The sequence below is a fragment of the Panthera onca genome, chromosome A3 (assembly GCF_046562875.1).
Source record: "Panthera onca isolate mPanOnc1 chromosome A3, mPanOnc1 haplotype 2, whole genome shotgun sequence".
Lineage (NCBI taxonomy): Eukaryota > Metazoa > Chordata > Mammalia > Carnivora > Felidae > Panthera > Panthera onca.
This window is the reverse complement of record NC_138341.1, coordinates 87761785-87779821: the sequence shown is the minus strand read 5'-3', so window position 1 is coordinate 87779821 and position 18037 is coordinate 87761785. Positions and strand designations below refer to the sequence as shown.

The following is an 18037-nucleotide window of genomic DNA, read 5'->3' as shown; positions in this document are numbered from 1 at the left end:
TCTTTCTCTCTCCCTCCCCAAAGGAACCTACAGCTATTTACCAGGATAACTGTGCACTTGGGAAAGGGAGATAATCAGACCTGTTAAGGACTACTGGACACTGGCTCTGAATGGACACTGGCTCCAGGAGACCCCAAATATCACCATGGTCCCTTAGAGTAGGGGCTTAGGTGATCAGTAGGTCAGGTGATCAATGGAGTTTTAGCTCAAGTCTGTCTTGTAGTGAGTCCAGTGGGTCCTCAAACCTATCCTGTGGTTATTTACCCAGCTCTGGAGTGCATAATAGAAATACACATATTCAGCAGCTGGCAGAATCCACCCTCATGGTTGTTCCTGACCTGTAGAGTGAGGGCTATTGTGATGGAAAAGGCTGAGTGGAAGCCACTGGAACTGCCTCCACCCAGGAAAATAGTAAACCTAAAACAATGCCACATTCCTGGAGACACTGTAGAGATTAATGTCACCATCAAGGACTGGAGGGATGCAGTCCCACTACATCCCCATTCAACTCTCCTATTTGGGTTGTGCTGAAGACAGATAGAGCTTGGAGAATGATGTGGATTATTGTAAGTTCAACCAGGTATTAACTTTAATTGCAGCCTCTGTACCAGATGTGGTCTCCTTGCTTGAGCAAATTAATGCATTGCTGGTACCTGGTATGCAGCTATTGACCATGCCAATGCTTTTTTCTCCATATTTGTTCATAGAGACCACCAGCACTTTAGATTTCAGTGGGCAAGGCTGGCAATACACCTTCACTGTCCAACCTCTGAGGTACATCAGCTCTCCAGCTCTATGTCATAATTGATCACCTTTCCGTTCCACAAGATATCACGCTGATCAATTACGTTGTTGATATTATGCTGATTGGAACTATTGAGCACTAGGCTTATTGGACACTAGACATATTGGCATGTCACAGGGTGTGAAATAAATCCAACAAAAATTCAGTGGCCTCCTACCTCAGTGAAATTCTTAGGGGCTCAGTGGTGCAGGGCATGTTGAGAAACCATTCTAAGGTGAAGAATAAGTTGTTGCACCTAGCCCTTCCCACAACCAAAAGTCCCAGTGCCTAGGATGCCTCTTTGGATTTGTTGGCAACATATTCCCCATTTGGGTGTGCTACTCTGACCCATTTACTGAGTGACCCGACAAATATGCTAGTTTTGAGTGGGGCCCAGAACAAGAGAAGGCTCTGCAGCAGGTCCAGACTACTGTGCAAGGTGCTCTGTCACTTGGGCCATGTGACCCAGCAGATCCAACAGTGCTTGGAATGGCAGTGGCAGAGAAGGATGCTGTTCAGAGCATCTGATGGACTCCTACAGGTGAAATGCAGCCCTTGGGATTTTGGATTAAAGCCTTGCCAAGCTCTTCAAATAACTACTCATCTTAAGAAACAACTCTTGGCCTATTACTGGGTCTTAGTAGAGACTGAACACTTAACCCTGAGCTGCCAAGTTGTCGTGTGGCCTGAGCTGCCCATCAGGAATTGGGTGTTACCTGACCCACCAAATTATAAAGCTGGGTGTGCACAGCAGCACTCCATAATCAGATGGAGGTGGTATATACATGATCAAACCCAAGCAGGCCCTTGGGCACAAGTAAGTTACATGAAGTGGCTCCAATACCCATGGTCCGGCTCCTGCTACATGGCCTTCTCTCTCCCAGCCTACACCTGTGGCCTCATAGGGAGTTTCTACCATCAGTCAACAGAGGAAGAGAAGACTCAGGCCTGCTTTACAGATGCTTCTGCAGGATATGCAGGGTCCACGTGAACATAGAAGTTGCATGCTATAGCCCCTTTATGGGGCATCTTTGAAGTATGACTTCAAGCAATGAACCTCATTGTTCACTTTGATGCAGAAATGACCAGATGTGTAATTATATACTGATTTGTAGGCTATGGCCAATTGTTTGGCTGATGGTCAAGGACTTGGAAGGAATATGTTGGAAAATTGGTGACAAAGAAATTTGGGCATGGTATATGTGGATAGGCCTTTCTCAGTGGGCAAATAATGTGAAGATATCTGTATCTTGTGAGAATGCTCAGTGACCTCAGTGATAATCAAGTGAGTAGGATGACTTGTTCTGTGGATGTCAGTCAGCCTCTCTCCCCAGCCACCCTTGTCATTGCCCAGTAGGTTTGTGAACAAAGTGGCCATGGTAGCAGGGTGGAGGTTATATGTGGGATCACCAATATGGGCTTTCATTCCCCAAGTCTGGCTATGGGCACTGCTGAGTGTCCTATCTGCCAGCAGCAGAGACCAGTCCAGAGTCCTAGGTCTGCACCATTCCCCAGGGTGATGAATCAGGTATAGGTTAATTGCATTAGGCCACTTCCACCATGAAAGGGGCAGCATTTTGTTCCCACTGGAACAGACACTTACTCCAGATATTGTTGCAGGACAAAGGACCAGTTCTGAAATCAAGTTTGGCCTGCTTGCTGCTCCAAAGTCAATACTCAAGAGACAGGTGATGATGAAAAAGGAAAAGTTGCTTTATTCAGGAAGCTGGCAACCTGGGAAGATGGTGGACTCATGTCCCAAGACTGTCTTCCCTATCCAGAGGAACCAGTGGAAAAGAGAGAAAATGGGGGAGCGGGCTACATGCAGGAAAAACTGATGCTCAGGGGTTAATCATTTGTCCTTGCAAGGCCTCCAGAATCCTCTGTTCTGCCAGTAATCAAGGCTCCCAGGTGTCTCTCAGTAAAGGATGCCCCTGCAGCCAGCAAGCCATGTCCTGGCAAGGAAGTCCAGATTCCCACTGCCTGTACTAGGAATCAAGACACCCAGATGTCTCTTACTGAGGATACCATGGTCAGTGGTGGCTGTTTTCGAGTGCGGTAAGGCCTTATCTTCCAGAAAGTCTAGTCCTTCCTTCCTCAAGGCCAGGGGTCTGCAGGCTCTGAAGGGAAGTAGGTTGATTCTGCTATAAACTATGGGGTTTAGGTCAGCAAGCAAAGAGTGCCTACCTTGAAGCAAGTTAACATATAAGACCTGTTGGAGTGCTGTTACAATACGATTTGCCTTCCTTGGATGCAATGCTTCTGCCAAAACTATTATCCATGGTCTTACAGAATGCTTTATCCAGCACCAAGTTATAGTAAACAGCCTTGTTTCTGATCAAGGAATCATTTCATGGTAAGTGAAGTGAGCCAAGGGGCTTGTACTCACAGAATCAGTTCACTGGTCTTACCATTCCCACTGTCCTAAAACAGCTGGCTTGATAGAACTGTGGAATGTCCTTTTGAAGACTCAGTTACAGTGCAGGTGGGGTGGTAAGATATGTTAGGAGGCTCTATAGTCTCTGAATCAACATTCAATGTATGGTGTTGTTTCTCCCATAGCCAGGATTCATGAGTCCAGGAATGAGGTGTGGAAATAAGAATAATGGCACCAATTGCTATCAACACCCAGAGACCCACCAGCAAAAGTTTTGCTTCCTGTTCCTGTAAGCTTCTGCTCTACTGATCTAGAGGCCTTAGTTCCAAAGGGAAGGATGATTCCAGCAGGAGACTCATTGAATTGGAAATTAAGATTGCTGCCAGGCCATTTTGGGCTCCTCATGCCTCTGAATCAACAGGTAAAGAAAGTAGTTGTTTGCTACCAAGGGGACTATACTCCACAATGGAGGTGAGGAAGAGTATGTCTGGAACACAGGAAATCCTGTAGGGCATCATTTAGTATTACCATGCCCTGTGATTAAGATCATTGAAAAACTACAACAACCCAATCCAGGCAGGATACTAATGGTCCAGATGCTTCAGGAATGAATATTTGGGTACCCCCACCAGGTAAAGAACCACAACCTGATGAGGTGCTTACTGAAGGCAAAGGGAATATGGAATAGAAGAAGCTAATTATGAATACCAGCTATGACCACATTACCAGTTACATTAATGAGAACAGTAACTACTATGAGAATTTCCTCCTTATTTTGTTATGAATACGTTTGTGTTTATGTACTGACTTTACATCATGTTATTTAAGTATTTACTTCATGACATCATAGTATTTAAGCTGTAGGACATCAAGGAGAAAAATTCCCAAGAAAATAGTGCTCCTATAAACAGCAACTGGAAATCAGGAGCAATTGTTTATGAGGGAGAGGGAACAGGGGAAGAGAAGGAGAATGAGTTAGGTTTTAAAAATTTCTGAGACTGAAGTGCCACAGGTACTGTAGGTGGGAATATCTATGAGGCAGTTGAAAATATAACAATCGTGGGGAGGGTTTGAGACTGGATATTTCAATGTGCGAGTGAATCACACAGGAGCACCATTTGGAGTTTTTGAAGGGGGCAGAATATATTCAGATCTGAATTTCAAATTCATAGACGCTAGACTTAAAGGAAACTTAGATGATTCTCTTGTTTCCACCTCCAACCCAGAGGGAAGCATGTAGTCTTCAGTCTCTTTCTTACAATGAACCCCCAATCTCCTAATAAGAAATATATGTACTATGAAATGCCCTTGGATTAGTTGACAGAGGTGCAAGCATGCTCTCCTATTTGAGTGAGAAGATGAGTCAGGTTCCTGAGGAATGGAGGACTTCTACTTCTGTTGATGAACGACTTACATTTTTCACAACATTCCAGAAAGAAGCTGAACTCCAAGGTCTTTTATCACTCACCTTGACAGGCTTGCTGTATGAAGCTTTGTATGCAGATTGCTTTATGATTTCAAAGTATTTTTTTCAGCTTTAGATCTTTTATTTTTTTAGATTTATTTATTTTTGAGAGAGAGAGTACAAGCAGGGAAGGGGCAGAGAGAAGGGGACAGAAGGTCCTAAGTGGGCTCTGTGCTGACAGCAACAAGTCTGATGTGGGGCTCAAACTCATGAACCATGAGATACCATGACCTGAGCTGAAGCTGGATGCTTACCCAACTGAGTCACCCAGGTGCCCCTAGATCTTCTTTGACGTAATATAATACCAGCTTGAATTCCTAAAGACTGTCTGAAAAGACAAATCTTTCATCTTGCTGGGGTTGATGTGCCAGGCAAACATTGTGCCAGGCGTTAAGACATGTGCACAAAATCAAATGCACTTTAAAACAGCTTCAATTTTTTTTCTCTAGGTCTATCATCTATCTATGTATGTATCTCAATAAGAGATTTTGTTGTAAAATTCAATGTCAAGCGGGAAAGTATAAAAGTTTTCAAATTTTCAACTTTCTCTGAGAAATAAAGTATTTAATAAATATTTATATCCAGAAAATAAGGCAGTATTTTGTCCCTTTTAGTGAAGTGGTGCTCACCTGGTTAGGAATTTTGCCATCATCTTACTTCAAGGGTCCAGTATTTACCCCCAAATCCTTTCTGATGCTCACTTTCCCCACCCATCTTGTCCTCTTTCCCATCCCTTTCTCCTTCAGCTTTGTGTCGCAGTCCTGACACACGCTCAGGCCCTCTCCAGGCCATCTTCTCTAGCCACCTTGTCTCTCAGTCCCCCATTTCAGACTTAATTCTTGACTCTGCTCTCTTGATCACAGTAGGACTTGTGTGACAGGGGACATGCTCTCTGGCACCCCTGCTGGCTGGGACCTCCTAATTTCTGCTCCATGGGAGGGGATTAGGGTATGCGCCTAAGGTTCCAGGTGGTTCCCACCTAAGTGGCTACACACCATGTGTCAGGGAACAGGGTGTGGTGGGATAAGAAGGGGGACTTGAGCTGGCAGGCCTATCCCACGTGCACCCACACTGCCATTCCTCTCCCTTGCCAGTCTCCATCCTCACCCTGTGGTTTGACTACACAGGGCCTGGCCTCAGAATAAAGCATTCTAATTATGCAGAACTCATGGTTCTTGGTGGCACTACCACAGCGGTGTGCTTTTCACATGGGACTCAGGGTTGGGTTCCTCTTTAAAAGCTCTGGAATGGGGCAGCACTACTGGTGCCCTGCCCAGATTCCCGTGGATTGGCACCCCCAGCCTCCATCTCATGCCCCAGGAATGTGCTTCCTTCTTATAGGCCCTGGCCTGCTTCCTTCAGAGAAGGAAGTCTGCCCTTTGGCACTGAATGGCTTTGCCCAGAAGCTCTGACAGCACAGGAATCTGGGAGCTGACATCCCCCTGGGGCAGCCACATGGAGGGACTGAGGGCAGGAAAGGAAAGCCCAGCTCCCTGCCCTGCCTCTAGGAAGGACTCTCCCAGGAATGAGGGACTCCCTAGAGAATGAGACTGAGGCTGGGACTGTGCAGAATCCCTCCCCTTCCTGTTTCCCATTCTCTGATTATTCTCTCATGGGAACACTTTTATTTTTTATTTTATTTTATTTTTATTTTTTCAATATATGAAATTTATTGTCAAATTTGTTTCCATACAACACCCAGTGCTCATCCCAAAAGGTGCCCTCCTCAATACCCATCACCCACCCTCCCCTCCCTCCCACCCCCCATCAACCCTCAGTTTGTTCCCAGTTTTTAAGAGTCTCTTATGCTTTGGCTCTCTCCCACTCTAACCTCTTTTTTTTTTTTTCCTTCCCCTCCTCCATGGGTTTCTGTTAAGTTTCTCAGGATCCACATAAGAGTGAAATCATATGGTATCTGTCTTTCTCTGTATGGCTTATTTCACTTAGCATCACACTCTCCAGTTCCATCCACGTTGCTACAAAGGGCCATATTTCGTTCTTTCTCATTGCCATGTAGTACTCCATTGTGTATATAAACCACTATTGCTTTATCCATTCATCAGTTGATGGACATTTAGGCTCTTTCCATAATTTGGCTATTGTTGAGAGTGCTGCTATAAACATTGGGGTACAAGTGCCCCTATGCATCAGTACTCCTGTATCCCTTGGGTAAATTCCTGGAAGTGCTATTGCTGGGTCATAGGGTAGGTCTATTTTTAATTTTCTGAGGAAACTCCACACTGCTTTCCAGAGTGGCTGCACCAGTTTGCATTCCTACCAACAGTGCAAGAGGGTTCTCATGGGATCACTTTTAAAATAGGTTACTTGCAGAGGTGTCTGAGTGGCTCAGTAGGTTGAACGTCCGACTTCAGCTCAGGTCATGACTTCATGGCTTGTGAGTTCGAGCCCCTGCATCAGGCTCTGTGCTCACAGCTCAGAGTCTGGAGCCTGCTTTGGATTCTGTGTCTCCCTTTCTTTCTGCCCCTCCCCTACTCACACTGTGTCTCTCTCCCTCCCTTTCTCGAAAATAAATAAACATTAAAAAACAATAAAATAAAATAAGTTACTTGGAATCTTCATTCCAAGGTCTGCTTCTGGAAACCAATCGCAAACAGGGGATGCCAAGGGCTTCTGGAGAGCCCTGAGAACTCTCTGCCTTGGGGGCAACCTGTGGCCAATTGCAGCTTCCTGCTGCTTCTAGAAGCAGGGTAGTGACCTGCCATTCCACCAAATCCCATCTCCCTAGGACCTGAGAGGGCAGAGCTGGGACATGCTCTGTGCTAGTGTCTTGTGTTCATAGCACATGGTGCTGGCAAGGATAGCTGAGCTTATATTTGGGTGTCACAGCCAACTCTGTAAAAAGAGCCTCATGTAGGAAGCTTGCCTGGCCTGCTTCTCTGCATACCCCGACAGTTCCCTACTCCACATTGCTAATCCTGGTGGTGGTCGGGGATGTTCTCCAGCTCCCAGGAACTCAGGGAGGCAGTCAGTGGTCTTCTGGTCAAGGCTATGATGGACTGTGGAATTTTAAGCATAGTGTGGACCAAGCCCTAGCCATTCAGTCCTGCTTTTCCTGCCAAACTTTGGACTTGAGCCTGACCCCACCAATGACTGCTCCTGGGGGACTGATTACCCACAGACCTTGGCAATACAGGGGTTCACTGGGGTGACCTAATACACAGAGAGATGTCCATTAGCCACTTGCAACCCTTCCTGGTCCTCATCTTCTCCTGGCTGGGGACCTTGTTCCCACTACTGCATGATAGCCACACTCTGTACTTACTTTATAATCCCTGCTAGCCTGGTCCACACCCACCATGGGTCCTGGATATGCTCACCTGCTTGCTCCTAGAACCCAAAATATGTGTGCTGCTTCTCGGAGATGCGTCCAGATGAGGGTGGTGGGGCAGACCCCACCTTAGGAGCTGGGCATCTCTGCTGCCCTGGGCCCTGTCTGGGCCTACTTGGCTGGAAGTACTGCCCCCACAAGCCTCAAAAGGAGGCAGGCCTCTCCTAGGTACACATACTTTTGTTGCTGGAGGTGCCTGCACTGTTCTTTGGGAAGCAGAAGGAGAAGCTCTGGCAAGATCTAGATTTCTGGGGCTTCAGTTTGATCCCATCCAGGACTCCTGCTCTTGCATTCCAAATGTGGGAGTCTGAGTCTTCACAAATATGGACCTTCAGGATGCCTCTAGACTCATTCACACCAAGTCCTGGTCCAGATAAAGCAGATCCAGAAACTCAGGTCTGAGACAGGATAGTAGATGATATTTCAGGCTTTAAGGATCCCTTCTTCTTTGTTTCTGGTGTTTTTGCAACAACCTTTTTAAAATAGAAAAATCCTCTTAGCTCCCATGCATACCAAATGAAATGAATTTGGCCCAGGAGCTATAGTTTTCCAGCCTTGTGACCCCTAGACCAACAACAAAGTAGGGAGAGAGAAGGGCAGGGCAGTGATGATGAAGGAGGGTGGATGGTTTGCCACTGAAAAGTAAACTCAGAAGAAAGCTGGTCATCAGATTTCACTAGTATAAACTCTAATTTCTTCAAGCCAAAAAAAAAAAAAAGTGGATACCTAGAAAGATTTAAGAGTTTTTATTCCCATGCCTTGCCTTCCTTTCTCCATCATTTTTTAAAGTTTATTTATTTATTTTGAGAAAGGGAGAGAGAGAGTACAGAGGAAGGGCAGAGAGTGAGAGAAAGAATCCCAAGGAGGCTCCACACTGTCAGTGCAGGGCTTTAACCCATAAACCATGAGGTCCTGACCTGAGCTGGTATGAAGAGTCAGACACTTAACAGATTGAGCCACCCAGGTGCCCCTCTCCATCATTTGTTATTACCATTTCACATACTTGAATTCAGAATATTCCAGATTATGTGGACTAAGTTTGACGCAGATGGATGTTTTGAAGTTTCATTACCAGCAAACCCCACACAGGTTTATTATGAGTGAGATGGGTAAGGGACAGAAGACTGGTGGATGCAGGGTGGGGAATGAGATCCTCTTCTCCAAGGGTAGGCAATGGGCTTGGGTATGTTAGGATGGGAAACCCATAGAATACCAAAGAGCAAAAGAAGGGCCCAGGAGCCTGGGACAACAGATGGCTTGGAAGGACGGAGGGACCAAGAAGGCTACACTATTTTGGGAAAGGGGAGCTTCTGCTCAGGGCTACCTCACACTTACAGACTTTTCCATGACAAAGACACTCTGATCCCAGCGTTCTACTAGGGAAAAACTGCCTTTCTAACCATATTTCCACTAAGCCTTGGTTTTCTTTTTCTAAACATGCCAGTTAGGAAGGTTTTGGTATTTGTTAGATAATCAGAAAGGATCCCCGGAACCCCAGGTTGTGATGGCAGTGTTCTGAGTGCCCAGATGAACAGAATTACAGCCTGGAGGAGGTGCAGGCAATATGCTCCAGCTCCAGGAATGTGCTAAAAAATGGGCCTGGCCAGGAGCAGGGACATGAGTTCACTTAGCTCTGCTGGGTCCCACCTGTTGATTCTTAGTCATCTCATCACCAGTGAAGTCTTTGGGCAGTGTGACCGGATTCCTCAACCTCTTATTCTGGTTTCAGGATTCCAAGCTCAGTTCCATTTCCCATTACTCTGTTTTTCTCTCCTAAGTGCATGGCTCCAAATCCCTTAGGCATGAATATTTACAATATCATCTTACACGACCACAGTATATAGAGGAATGTGTGTGTGTGTGTGTGTGTGTGTGTGTGTGTGTGTAAATATGTAATATGTGATTAGAAGGATATTATATTGCCCTGGATACGTGGATAGTCACCTTCTCCATCATCATCATTTTATAGAGCTGGGACTAAAGACTTAAAATTGAATGAAGCCTGGGACACCTGAGTGGCTCAGTCAGTTAAGCCTCAGACTCTTGATTTCAGATGTGATTCATGAGATAGAGCCCCACTTTGGGCTCTGCTGACAGCATGGAGCCTGCTTGGGATTCTATCTCTCTCTCTCTGCCCTCCCTGCCCCCTTCTCAAAATAACTAACCAGGTAGCTAACTAACTAACTAAAATTGAATGAAGCCATTACTTCTTGTTAGTACTCCAAGTATTGTTTTAAAGCATATATCAGAACGTGAGAGAGAAATCCATGAATACTCTGCAACTGAAACTGATGGAGAATACAAGAATGGAATTTATTTTTATAATGAAAGTAAAAAGAATCTTACAATTCATAAAAGAATAGCTGCACATTTTCCCAATTTGTGAACTCCAGATGCATTACAGATATTCCCTTTATTTGCCCAGGTCATACTGTGTACAGAAAGGGAGTTTTAGCAGTCTGCTGTCTATATTTTTAGGTAGCTCTTAGAATGTGAGCTGGGAATGTGGTGTGGGTGTTCACTGATAAAAAATGTATTTACTATTCAATCATGCTGGTTCACTTCACCATGTATTTCCTCAGAGCAGCTTGGCACTGCACAAATACTGTACTGGATTATTTGCCATGTGGTTAATGATTTTCATGCTTAGAAAGTATGACGATGAAAGAATGCAAATGGGGCTTCTTTTGTTCCTGCACAGAGTTGATAATATTCTCTATATTATGATTTAGTGGCATAGGAATGCAGTACTCCCACAAACTGTACCTTCCTGACATCCTTTTAAAATAATACATTGATATTCACACTACTTGTGTAAATGATGCTAGACACTTTCTTGAGACAGGTTTTAATGAAAAAAAGAGGCAGAACATAATTACATGTGTAGCTGAATAATTTATCAATATTGACCATTTTGCTTAGAGCTTCTTTTTAAGAAGCATGAAAGATGATCCTTCCAGAGATGTGATACTCAAGATTTTCTTAAAGTGCATGTGGTGCTGGTATTTTATTTTCTTTGAGGGAGGGGGGCTAATTTGAAGATTTTTCCTCCATTTCTCTCTAAAAAGCCCATCTGAAATATATATTGTTTTCTGCCTGTCTGCCTTGTGTTGGTCTCAAAAGTGAACTGCATCTGTTTCTGTTTCTTGTGCTGCTTATCACCCATTCCTTTCTGGCCTTTCTTCATGTCCAGCTTGAGACCTCCTGAGTCAGGCACAGTTCACTGGCTTCCCTTCTTTTTACCTTCTGCACCTCATAACCTAATACTTCCAAGAGCTGGGCCATCCTCTGTGTCTCGTTGTTGATGGTTAAGGATAAAACCTGGTTCCCTTTTCACATTCTCCATAGTGTTCACCTTCTCCTTCTCTGCTTCTCACTCACTTTATCTTATGTTGAAGTTCTACTCTACTCTATTTCTCTCTTTTAATGAATTTTGCATCCAGGGAGCCAGGCTATTGTGAGATAGTGATTGGGTTATATCACGGGTTTGCAGATAAGCACACCATCATGTGGTGGGTGTCTATGTGAATGATCATGTAATTTAATTTTAAATTTCTACCCAAGATTTGGTTGCATTTGGATGAAGTATATCACAGTGGCATAGAATTTCTGAGAGTGTAGGAAAGCTCAGGATTAAAGTTTAAGTATTCTTGATTATGAGGCTCAAGTGTCTAAAATCTAGGAAGGAGGTCCTTGACTGATGGGCTCCCCTGTTGCCCTCAGATCTCTGTGCGGAAGGTCAGGGTGCTCCCTGCCATCTTCTTCTGGTAGTCCTTGTCAAATTCTTCATTCTGGGTCACAGTGAAATGGCTCTTCCAGTCCCCAGGCATCCCTGAAATGGAGCAAAGTTTCAGTGTTTACCACACAAGAGTACAGGGTGGAGTGAGCACACACCCTTGGAACCAGGATAAGAGTGGGAAAAAAAAGGAAGTTTGCCTCTGAAAAATTATGTAGTGTCACTGACAAGAATGCATAATGGGGCAAGAAACATTACTGGAAAATCTAAGCAGAGCATGGGGACCACAGCGTCCAATCTGGCATCTGAGAATATGAGTCTTAACGTACCTTTCCTCATAAAAGGGGAGATAGAGTGGTCCAGGAAGCTGATAGGGAAAGTGGTGTAGTTGGCCATTGGGTTGTGCTTCATTACATCAAAGGAGGTGTGATAGATGATTTTATTCAGAATTTCCTCTGGTATTTCTTTCTCCAAGAACTTCAAAATCTTCTGAATTTCCCGCTTTGGGTCCTGTATGTAGAATAGTTATACAAAGCAAATAATTTGAGTTTTCCATTAAGGATGACATTCTGTGTGGACAAACAGTGTTTGGGGAGAAATGAGTTAAGGGATCAGTTCAAATATATTCAATAAACATCCCTCAGGTGACGACTATGTGCAAAGGTGCTGCCAAGACACAAAAATGAGAGCTGTTCCTGCCCTCAGGAGGCTCATGTTGCAATAGGGAGATGAATGTAGACATAACTAACTGTAAGAACTGGCCCAGAAAACATGCTGTACACACACACACACACACACACACACACACACATACACAGAGAGAAAGATTGAGAGAGAGAGATCCATGAGATTTGTTGAAAGCAGCAATTATGTTTCCTGGTAGAGATGAGGAAAAGTTGTATAAAGGAGAAAAAATTTTGCAGGTGAGTCATGGTATGACCAAATTTAGTATTTGAGCTATAAAAGATGACAAAAAGTCTGTGAATTTAATAGAAGGTCAGTAAGGGGATGAATACAAAGGAATCTCAATTTGATACAGAAATGTGAGTTCTTGTGCACTGGTTCTTTGATCAAAGAGTTGCAGAAAAGGAGCTATAGCTTTTGATTAGATTTCTCACCATTGGCACAAGAAGTAGTTTAATTCTAGGACACTAACCCTGGGGTCCTGAGAGTGATTTTGTCATGCCTCTCATACACAATGATTTGAAATGGAAAAATCCGTCCTCTGTCCCAATATGTGAAGCCAGTCCTGCCAATGATTAAACTTCAGTTTGTGATGTGGGCCTGGGGTGCGGAAGAGGGAGAAGGAAACTCTCCCTGCATGTTCACTGAACACAACTAGGCACTTTGCATATGTGATCTTATAAATCCTTATAATAATTTCATGAGATACAAAATGAGATGATACCCACTTTGTAGGTGAAGACATGGTTCATGAGTGTCAGAATTAATTCAACTATAAAGACATGTGATATTTCCTGAGGAGGAAGGATCTTCCAGAAACTGTGAACTGAAGCAAAGAAAATTGAGAAGAGCAGAAAAGTAGTTAGAACTTTCAAGGGTAAAACTGAGTCAAGAAGAGTGTCATGGAGAGAAAGGACTTGCACTGAAGGCTCTCCTGTGGGCAAGCCCACAAACAGGATCACGACTGTGGTTTGCTGCCCTGGAGAATATGGTAGACTGCACTGCCCCTCACCTCCTTCATGTCCTCATAGAAGATGTAGAGAATACGGTGTTGGTCTTTTGCATCCCACCATCCCTTCACATGGTCATACCAGGAGCCCCATAGCACTGGAGGGAACAAGAGAGAAGTGGGGGGGCATCAATATCAACTTGAAACTTATAAAATGAGCATGGATGTCTCAAATAAAAGGGAAAAAGGCAAAGAAGACAAAGACCCCGGACAGAATTCTTATTTGCAGAAGACAGTTTTTTTTTAATATTTAAGGAGATGATAAGAAGTATTCTGGATTCCTTGGTTTTATATTTCTTCTCTGGAACTTAATAGCACATTAGATACTGTGTAGTTGCCAGGAGTCATAATCTTTCTTTCTTTTGCATCACTACATGATGCCTAGATTAGTGTTACACAATAAACATTGTATCCTAGTAGGCTGATTTTCATTCTGAAAAATCTATAATTACCAGATATTTGGGCACCTTTACTCTCTGTAATGGTGAATGAGAGGAAGAGAGGTGCACTGGGTGTCTTCTGTTGGCCCTGCCAAATCCACTCTGCACCCTCCTCCACCCTGTGAGGTTGACCTCTAGGGACTGCGTTGATGCCTCCTTTGTGCTCAGACTTCCACCTGGGCTTTGCCAGGAAAAGGTACTCAGAGGCTTTTGGGGGTAAAGGAGAGTAGGGAAGGTATGTTTATTTCCCTGATGCTCTTCCTGTTGGCTCACTGTTGTGGTCTGTTTCCCTTAATGAAGGCTTCAGCTCCTGTTAAGGGGCCCTGTCCTTTTTCCAGGGGGCAATGGCTCCCTGCTCGTACTCACCCAAGAGCACTGTATTATCACCTGTTTGTTTCTTTAAACTCTGCCCGTAGCTTTCTAAATAGTCTCTTGGTTAAATTCTCCCCAAATGATCCAGTTTGAATGTGCCATCACACCCTCCTATGACCTTGATGACTACAATCATTCACTGAAAACCCATCCTTTCTGAAGTCAGTAGTGAACAAGGAAACATGAATGAATAAGGACACATGCACCCACAATTTCCTTTCACTTACCTTTACCAGCTTTGAATGCCTCAACAAACTCCTCCCATGTACGAGGGGTAGGTAGTAATGCAGCCATTCTTGAGAAATGGTAGTAGGACACCACGGTGTCTTTTGCATTTCTAGCCACATAGATAATCTGAAATCAGCCAGCAAGTGATTGAGACAGAGAGAAAACAAAACACAGAAATATTATTGCTTGATGCAGAGGACCTTAGTATTAGAAGAATCTTAGACTATCCCATTTGAGTATCTGAACGTGTGTGCCTTTTCTGTGATCAGGATGACCACATTTTTCGGTTTGTCCAGAGTTCCAACATATATCTGTGGTTTCAGATAATGATTAGGAGCATCCCTCCTTTTCTTAAAGGTACCCTGGTTTGCCTGATAAATACTATGGTCACCCTAACTATGATATTCCTGGAGGCTAAAGAGGCCCCTGTGTTTTTTTCCAGTGTGTAAGGTCGGTCCTCCTTGGCTTGCACTGAGGACTCTAGGTTATTGTATGGGGGTAGCTAATGCAGTCAGCCATTTGGTCTCATCTGAGCATGAACTGCAGCTTTATAGATTAATGTTATCACTCCTACTTTTCATTTGTGATAAGATTGAAGGACCTTTGACGGCAGTGCTAAGTCTCCCTTTGGAGCTGCTTGTGATGATTCTTTTCATTGGAAAAGCAGGGGTGTGGTTTGGCCGGGGAGATCTCACCTCTGCTTTGTGTCCTGTGGTTCCCTTTCTCCCACTCACTGTCCAGGCTCTAATGCCCACCTGTGCTGCTGTGTGCATTCTCAGCAGAGCCAGAGAGGAGGAGCACATTAATGGTGTCACAAGCATTTTCCCATGTCTCACTTACTGAACAGAATTTCTGTGTCCAACACAACCATTCACCCAGTGGTATTTCTCTCTCAGCCAATCTCCCCAGGCTCTTGCTTTCCCAGCTGCCTTTCCCCCACTGCTGTCTTAGAGGAGAACAGACCCAACATGTTTCTCTGCCTCTTTTCCTACTGCTTGATTTTTCTCTGATATTTGTGAAAGCATGTAGGGAACCAAAAAGTGTGACACAGCTGCACCATCTTATAATGTAAATACATTTCTTAATGCTGGTGTTGGTTACTGCCTTTTTGTAAACTTGAGTAATTGTGAAGGGGCAGTCTGTGCTAGATGGGGAACATATCCAGTGTGCTTGTGGCAGGAGTCTGATGACTGGATATGACCTAATGTCCAGGACATTTTCTGAGAGCCTGCTGACTTATCTGTGTGAATCCCTCATGGCTGCTGTAACAAATGTACTGGCTTAAACAATAAGAGATTTATTCTCTTATGGTTCTAGAGGCTAGATTTCACTGGGCTCAGGTCAAGCTGTGGGCAGGGCTGGTCCCTTTGGTGGCAGTAAGGGAGAATCCCTTCACTTGCTGTTGCTAGCCCTCAAAGGCCACTTGCATTCCTTGGCTCTTGACCCAATCCCTGGCTTCACTTTTCACATCTCCTACTTTTTACTTTGATCTTCTTGTCTCCCTCTTCTAAGAATCCTTTTGATGATATTTAGGGCCCACCTATTAATCTAGGATAATCTTCGAATCTCAAGATCCCCAACTTAATCAAATCTGCAAATCTCATTTTACCATATAAGGTAGCATTCACAGGTTCTGTTGATTAGGACATGGATATCTTTAGGGGATGGCTATTTAGCTTACCACTGCATCATAAAATGAAAATCTTGGCCTAAACTCTCTAATGTCACTTCCTGCTCAAGTAATCCACAATTCTAAACAAATAAAAGGAGGTGCCATCATTGAGATTTTTACATTTTTAGAAGGCCTGATTTTTATAAAAAGAAGGTGCTAGTATGATGACTAACAAAATGCTATTGTGTCTTCTCACATTGAATCTATAATACCATTTGGAAATAGTATTGCTTGTTGAGCATCAAGAGTCACATGAGTTATCTACCTGTGGGAACAAAGCAGGAAGTTTTCACAAATCAAAATGACCTGGGTGTAATCTCAGAGAAGCAGGTAATGAATGGGATAGCATATTGGAATGTGGAATCTTATTCAATTGTATTGTACCTTGTTTGGAGATGGGAGATGGGCAAGATGAAGAGCTGGTGACTCATGGAAGCCCAGAAAAAAAAAAAAAAAGAGTCAAAAGCAATCACTTGCCCTGTGTATCTGAGCACCACACATAGGGGAAATTGTCTTGACTAAACAGACTTGACCCTTATGGTTTTCTTGGTAAGGGTTCAGTCTGGGTTTCTAAAGTAGCTTGCCTGCAAGGAGATGATGTTCTGGTCTAGTTGATACAAACATTTTGATTCTGCTGGATGGTTACACTTTTCACTGCAAATTTATAAGTCCGTATTTTGCTTATATTCCATATTTCATTGACTTTAAGACTCACTGATGAAGCATATATCAAAAAGCAACACTAGCATTTTGCTGTACATTACACATTGATCCTGAATTTGGAAGGTCAAAATAAATGAAAAATTTTGAAAACGGAGGACATAGTGTTATAACAGTTCCTGGGAGCTTGCTCCACAAGATATTCTGTAAGGGTTGTCAATGTAGTATCATGATCTTATGGTTGTTCATCCTTCTTTGTATTGCTCTACCTTTCCCTTCACAAGTTTTCCCTAAATAAATCACTTTTATGCCTTGGCTTTTGCTTCTTAGATGATTCAAACTAAGATAAAAGCCTTCTTCAGGAAATATGTGCTTTGTTTCACAACTTGTTGTCTTTGGATGTGGCTTCACTGGCAGCTAATCAGAATGATTTTGTATGAAAACTTCCTAGTATATACCCAGAAATAATATTTTGAAAGAAAGTTGGATTCAGGGTGGAGTATGTGGGAATGTGGAGGTAAGGACACCATCTGCTGTATACCTTCATTGGTTATTTATCTTTCAACATCTTTGATTGTTTCCACTTAGATAGAGATAGTGTTTGTCCATATGAACAAAACTGGGCTTGAAGAGTTGGATTTTCCTACCTTTGAATTTTCTTTCCAGAAGGAAGGTGGCAGCAACTGAACAGGAAGGTGAGTCTTCATAGTTCTAGGAGAAGGCATTTTTTCGGCCAGATCTAGACCTGGGAAAGAAGGCCACACCATTTCCTTGAACATTTTTCATCATCAGCCCCCTGAATTCAATATTATTGTTTTGTTAAATATCTAGAATGAGATTTACCAAATAGTTGTCTTTGCCTAAAATTATGGTTTTACATGTCTAAATGCTTCCCTCCTGGTGACACCTCTACCATCCATTCAGGTAGAGGAAATCACTGATGAGATACTGGAAACCACCAAGGGAGGCAACATTACTCTTCTTATTTGATGGATTGGTTGTACTTGTGTGGGAAGATGAAGATGCTTTGGGAGGTCTGAGGATGGTGATAACTATGACCCCAACAAGCACTTGGATATTTTGTCCTTTGGAGTTTTCTATTACTGCAATGGAGAGTAGATTAAAGCAGCTGGAGAAGAGCTGGTGTCCCTCTTGATGTAGGTGAATTACTGGCCAGCTCTACAACACAAGCAGTTCCATTGATCTTTCTTCCAACCTTTACTTTCCAGGCCAAGAACTGCAACAGCCACTATCTAAACAC

General features: G+C 43.6%; 2 protein-coding genes across 2 annotated transcripts in view; both read right to left on the bottom strand.

The window, feature by feature from the left end:
* Window positions 1-11260, bottom strand: part of SULT1C2 (sulfotransferase family 1C member 2) — a 47479-nt gene extending 36219 nt beyond the window's left edge. The window contains 1 exon segment of the mRNA XM_078443801.2: window positions 11219-11260. Within this exon segment, the coding sequence (XP_078299927.2) occupies window positions 11219-11260 (42 nt within the window).
* The window catches only part of LOC132663679 (sulfotransferase 1C1-like), a 50227-nt gene continuing 42460 nt past the window's right edge, over window positions 10271-18037 (bottom strand). The window contains exons 4-8 of the mRNA XM_060610174.3: window positions 17424-17521; window positions 14444-14570; window positions 13408-13502; window positions 12041-12221; window positions 10271-11807 (exon numbers count right to left, since the gene is read on the bottom strand). Coding sequence (XP_060466157.1) covers window positions 11695-11807; window positions 12041-12221; window positions 13408-13502; window positions 14444-14570; window positions 17424-17521 — 614 coding nt within the window. The 3' untranslated portion in view covers window positions 10271-11694. The remainder of the gene's footprint in view (window positions 11808-12040; window positions 12222-13407; window positions 13503-14443; window positions 14571-17423; window positions 17522-18037) is intronic.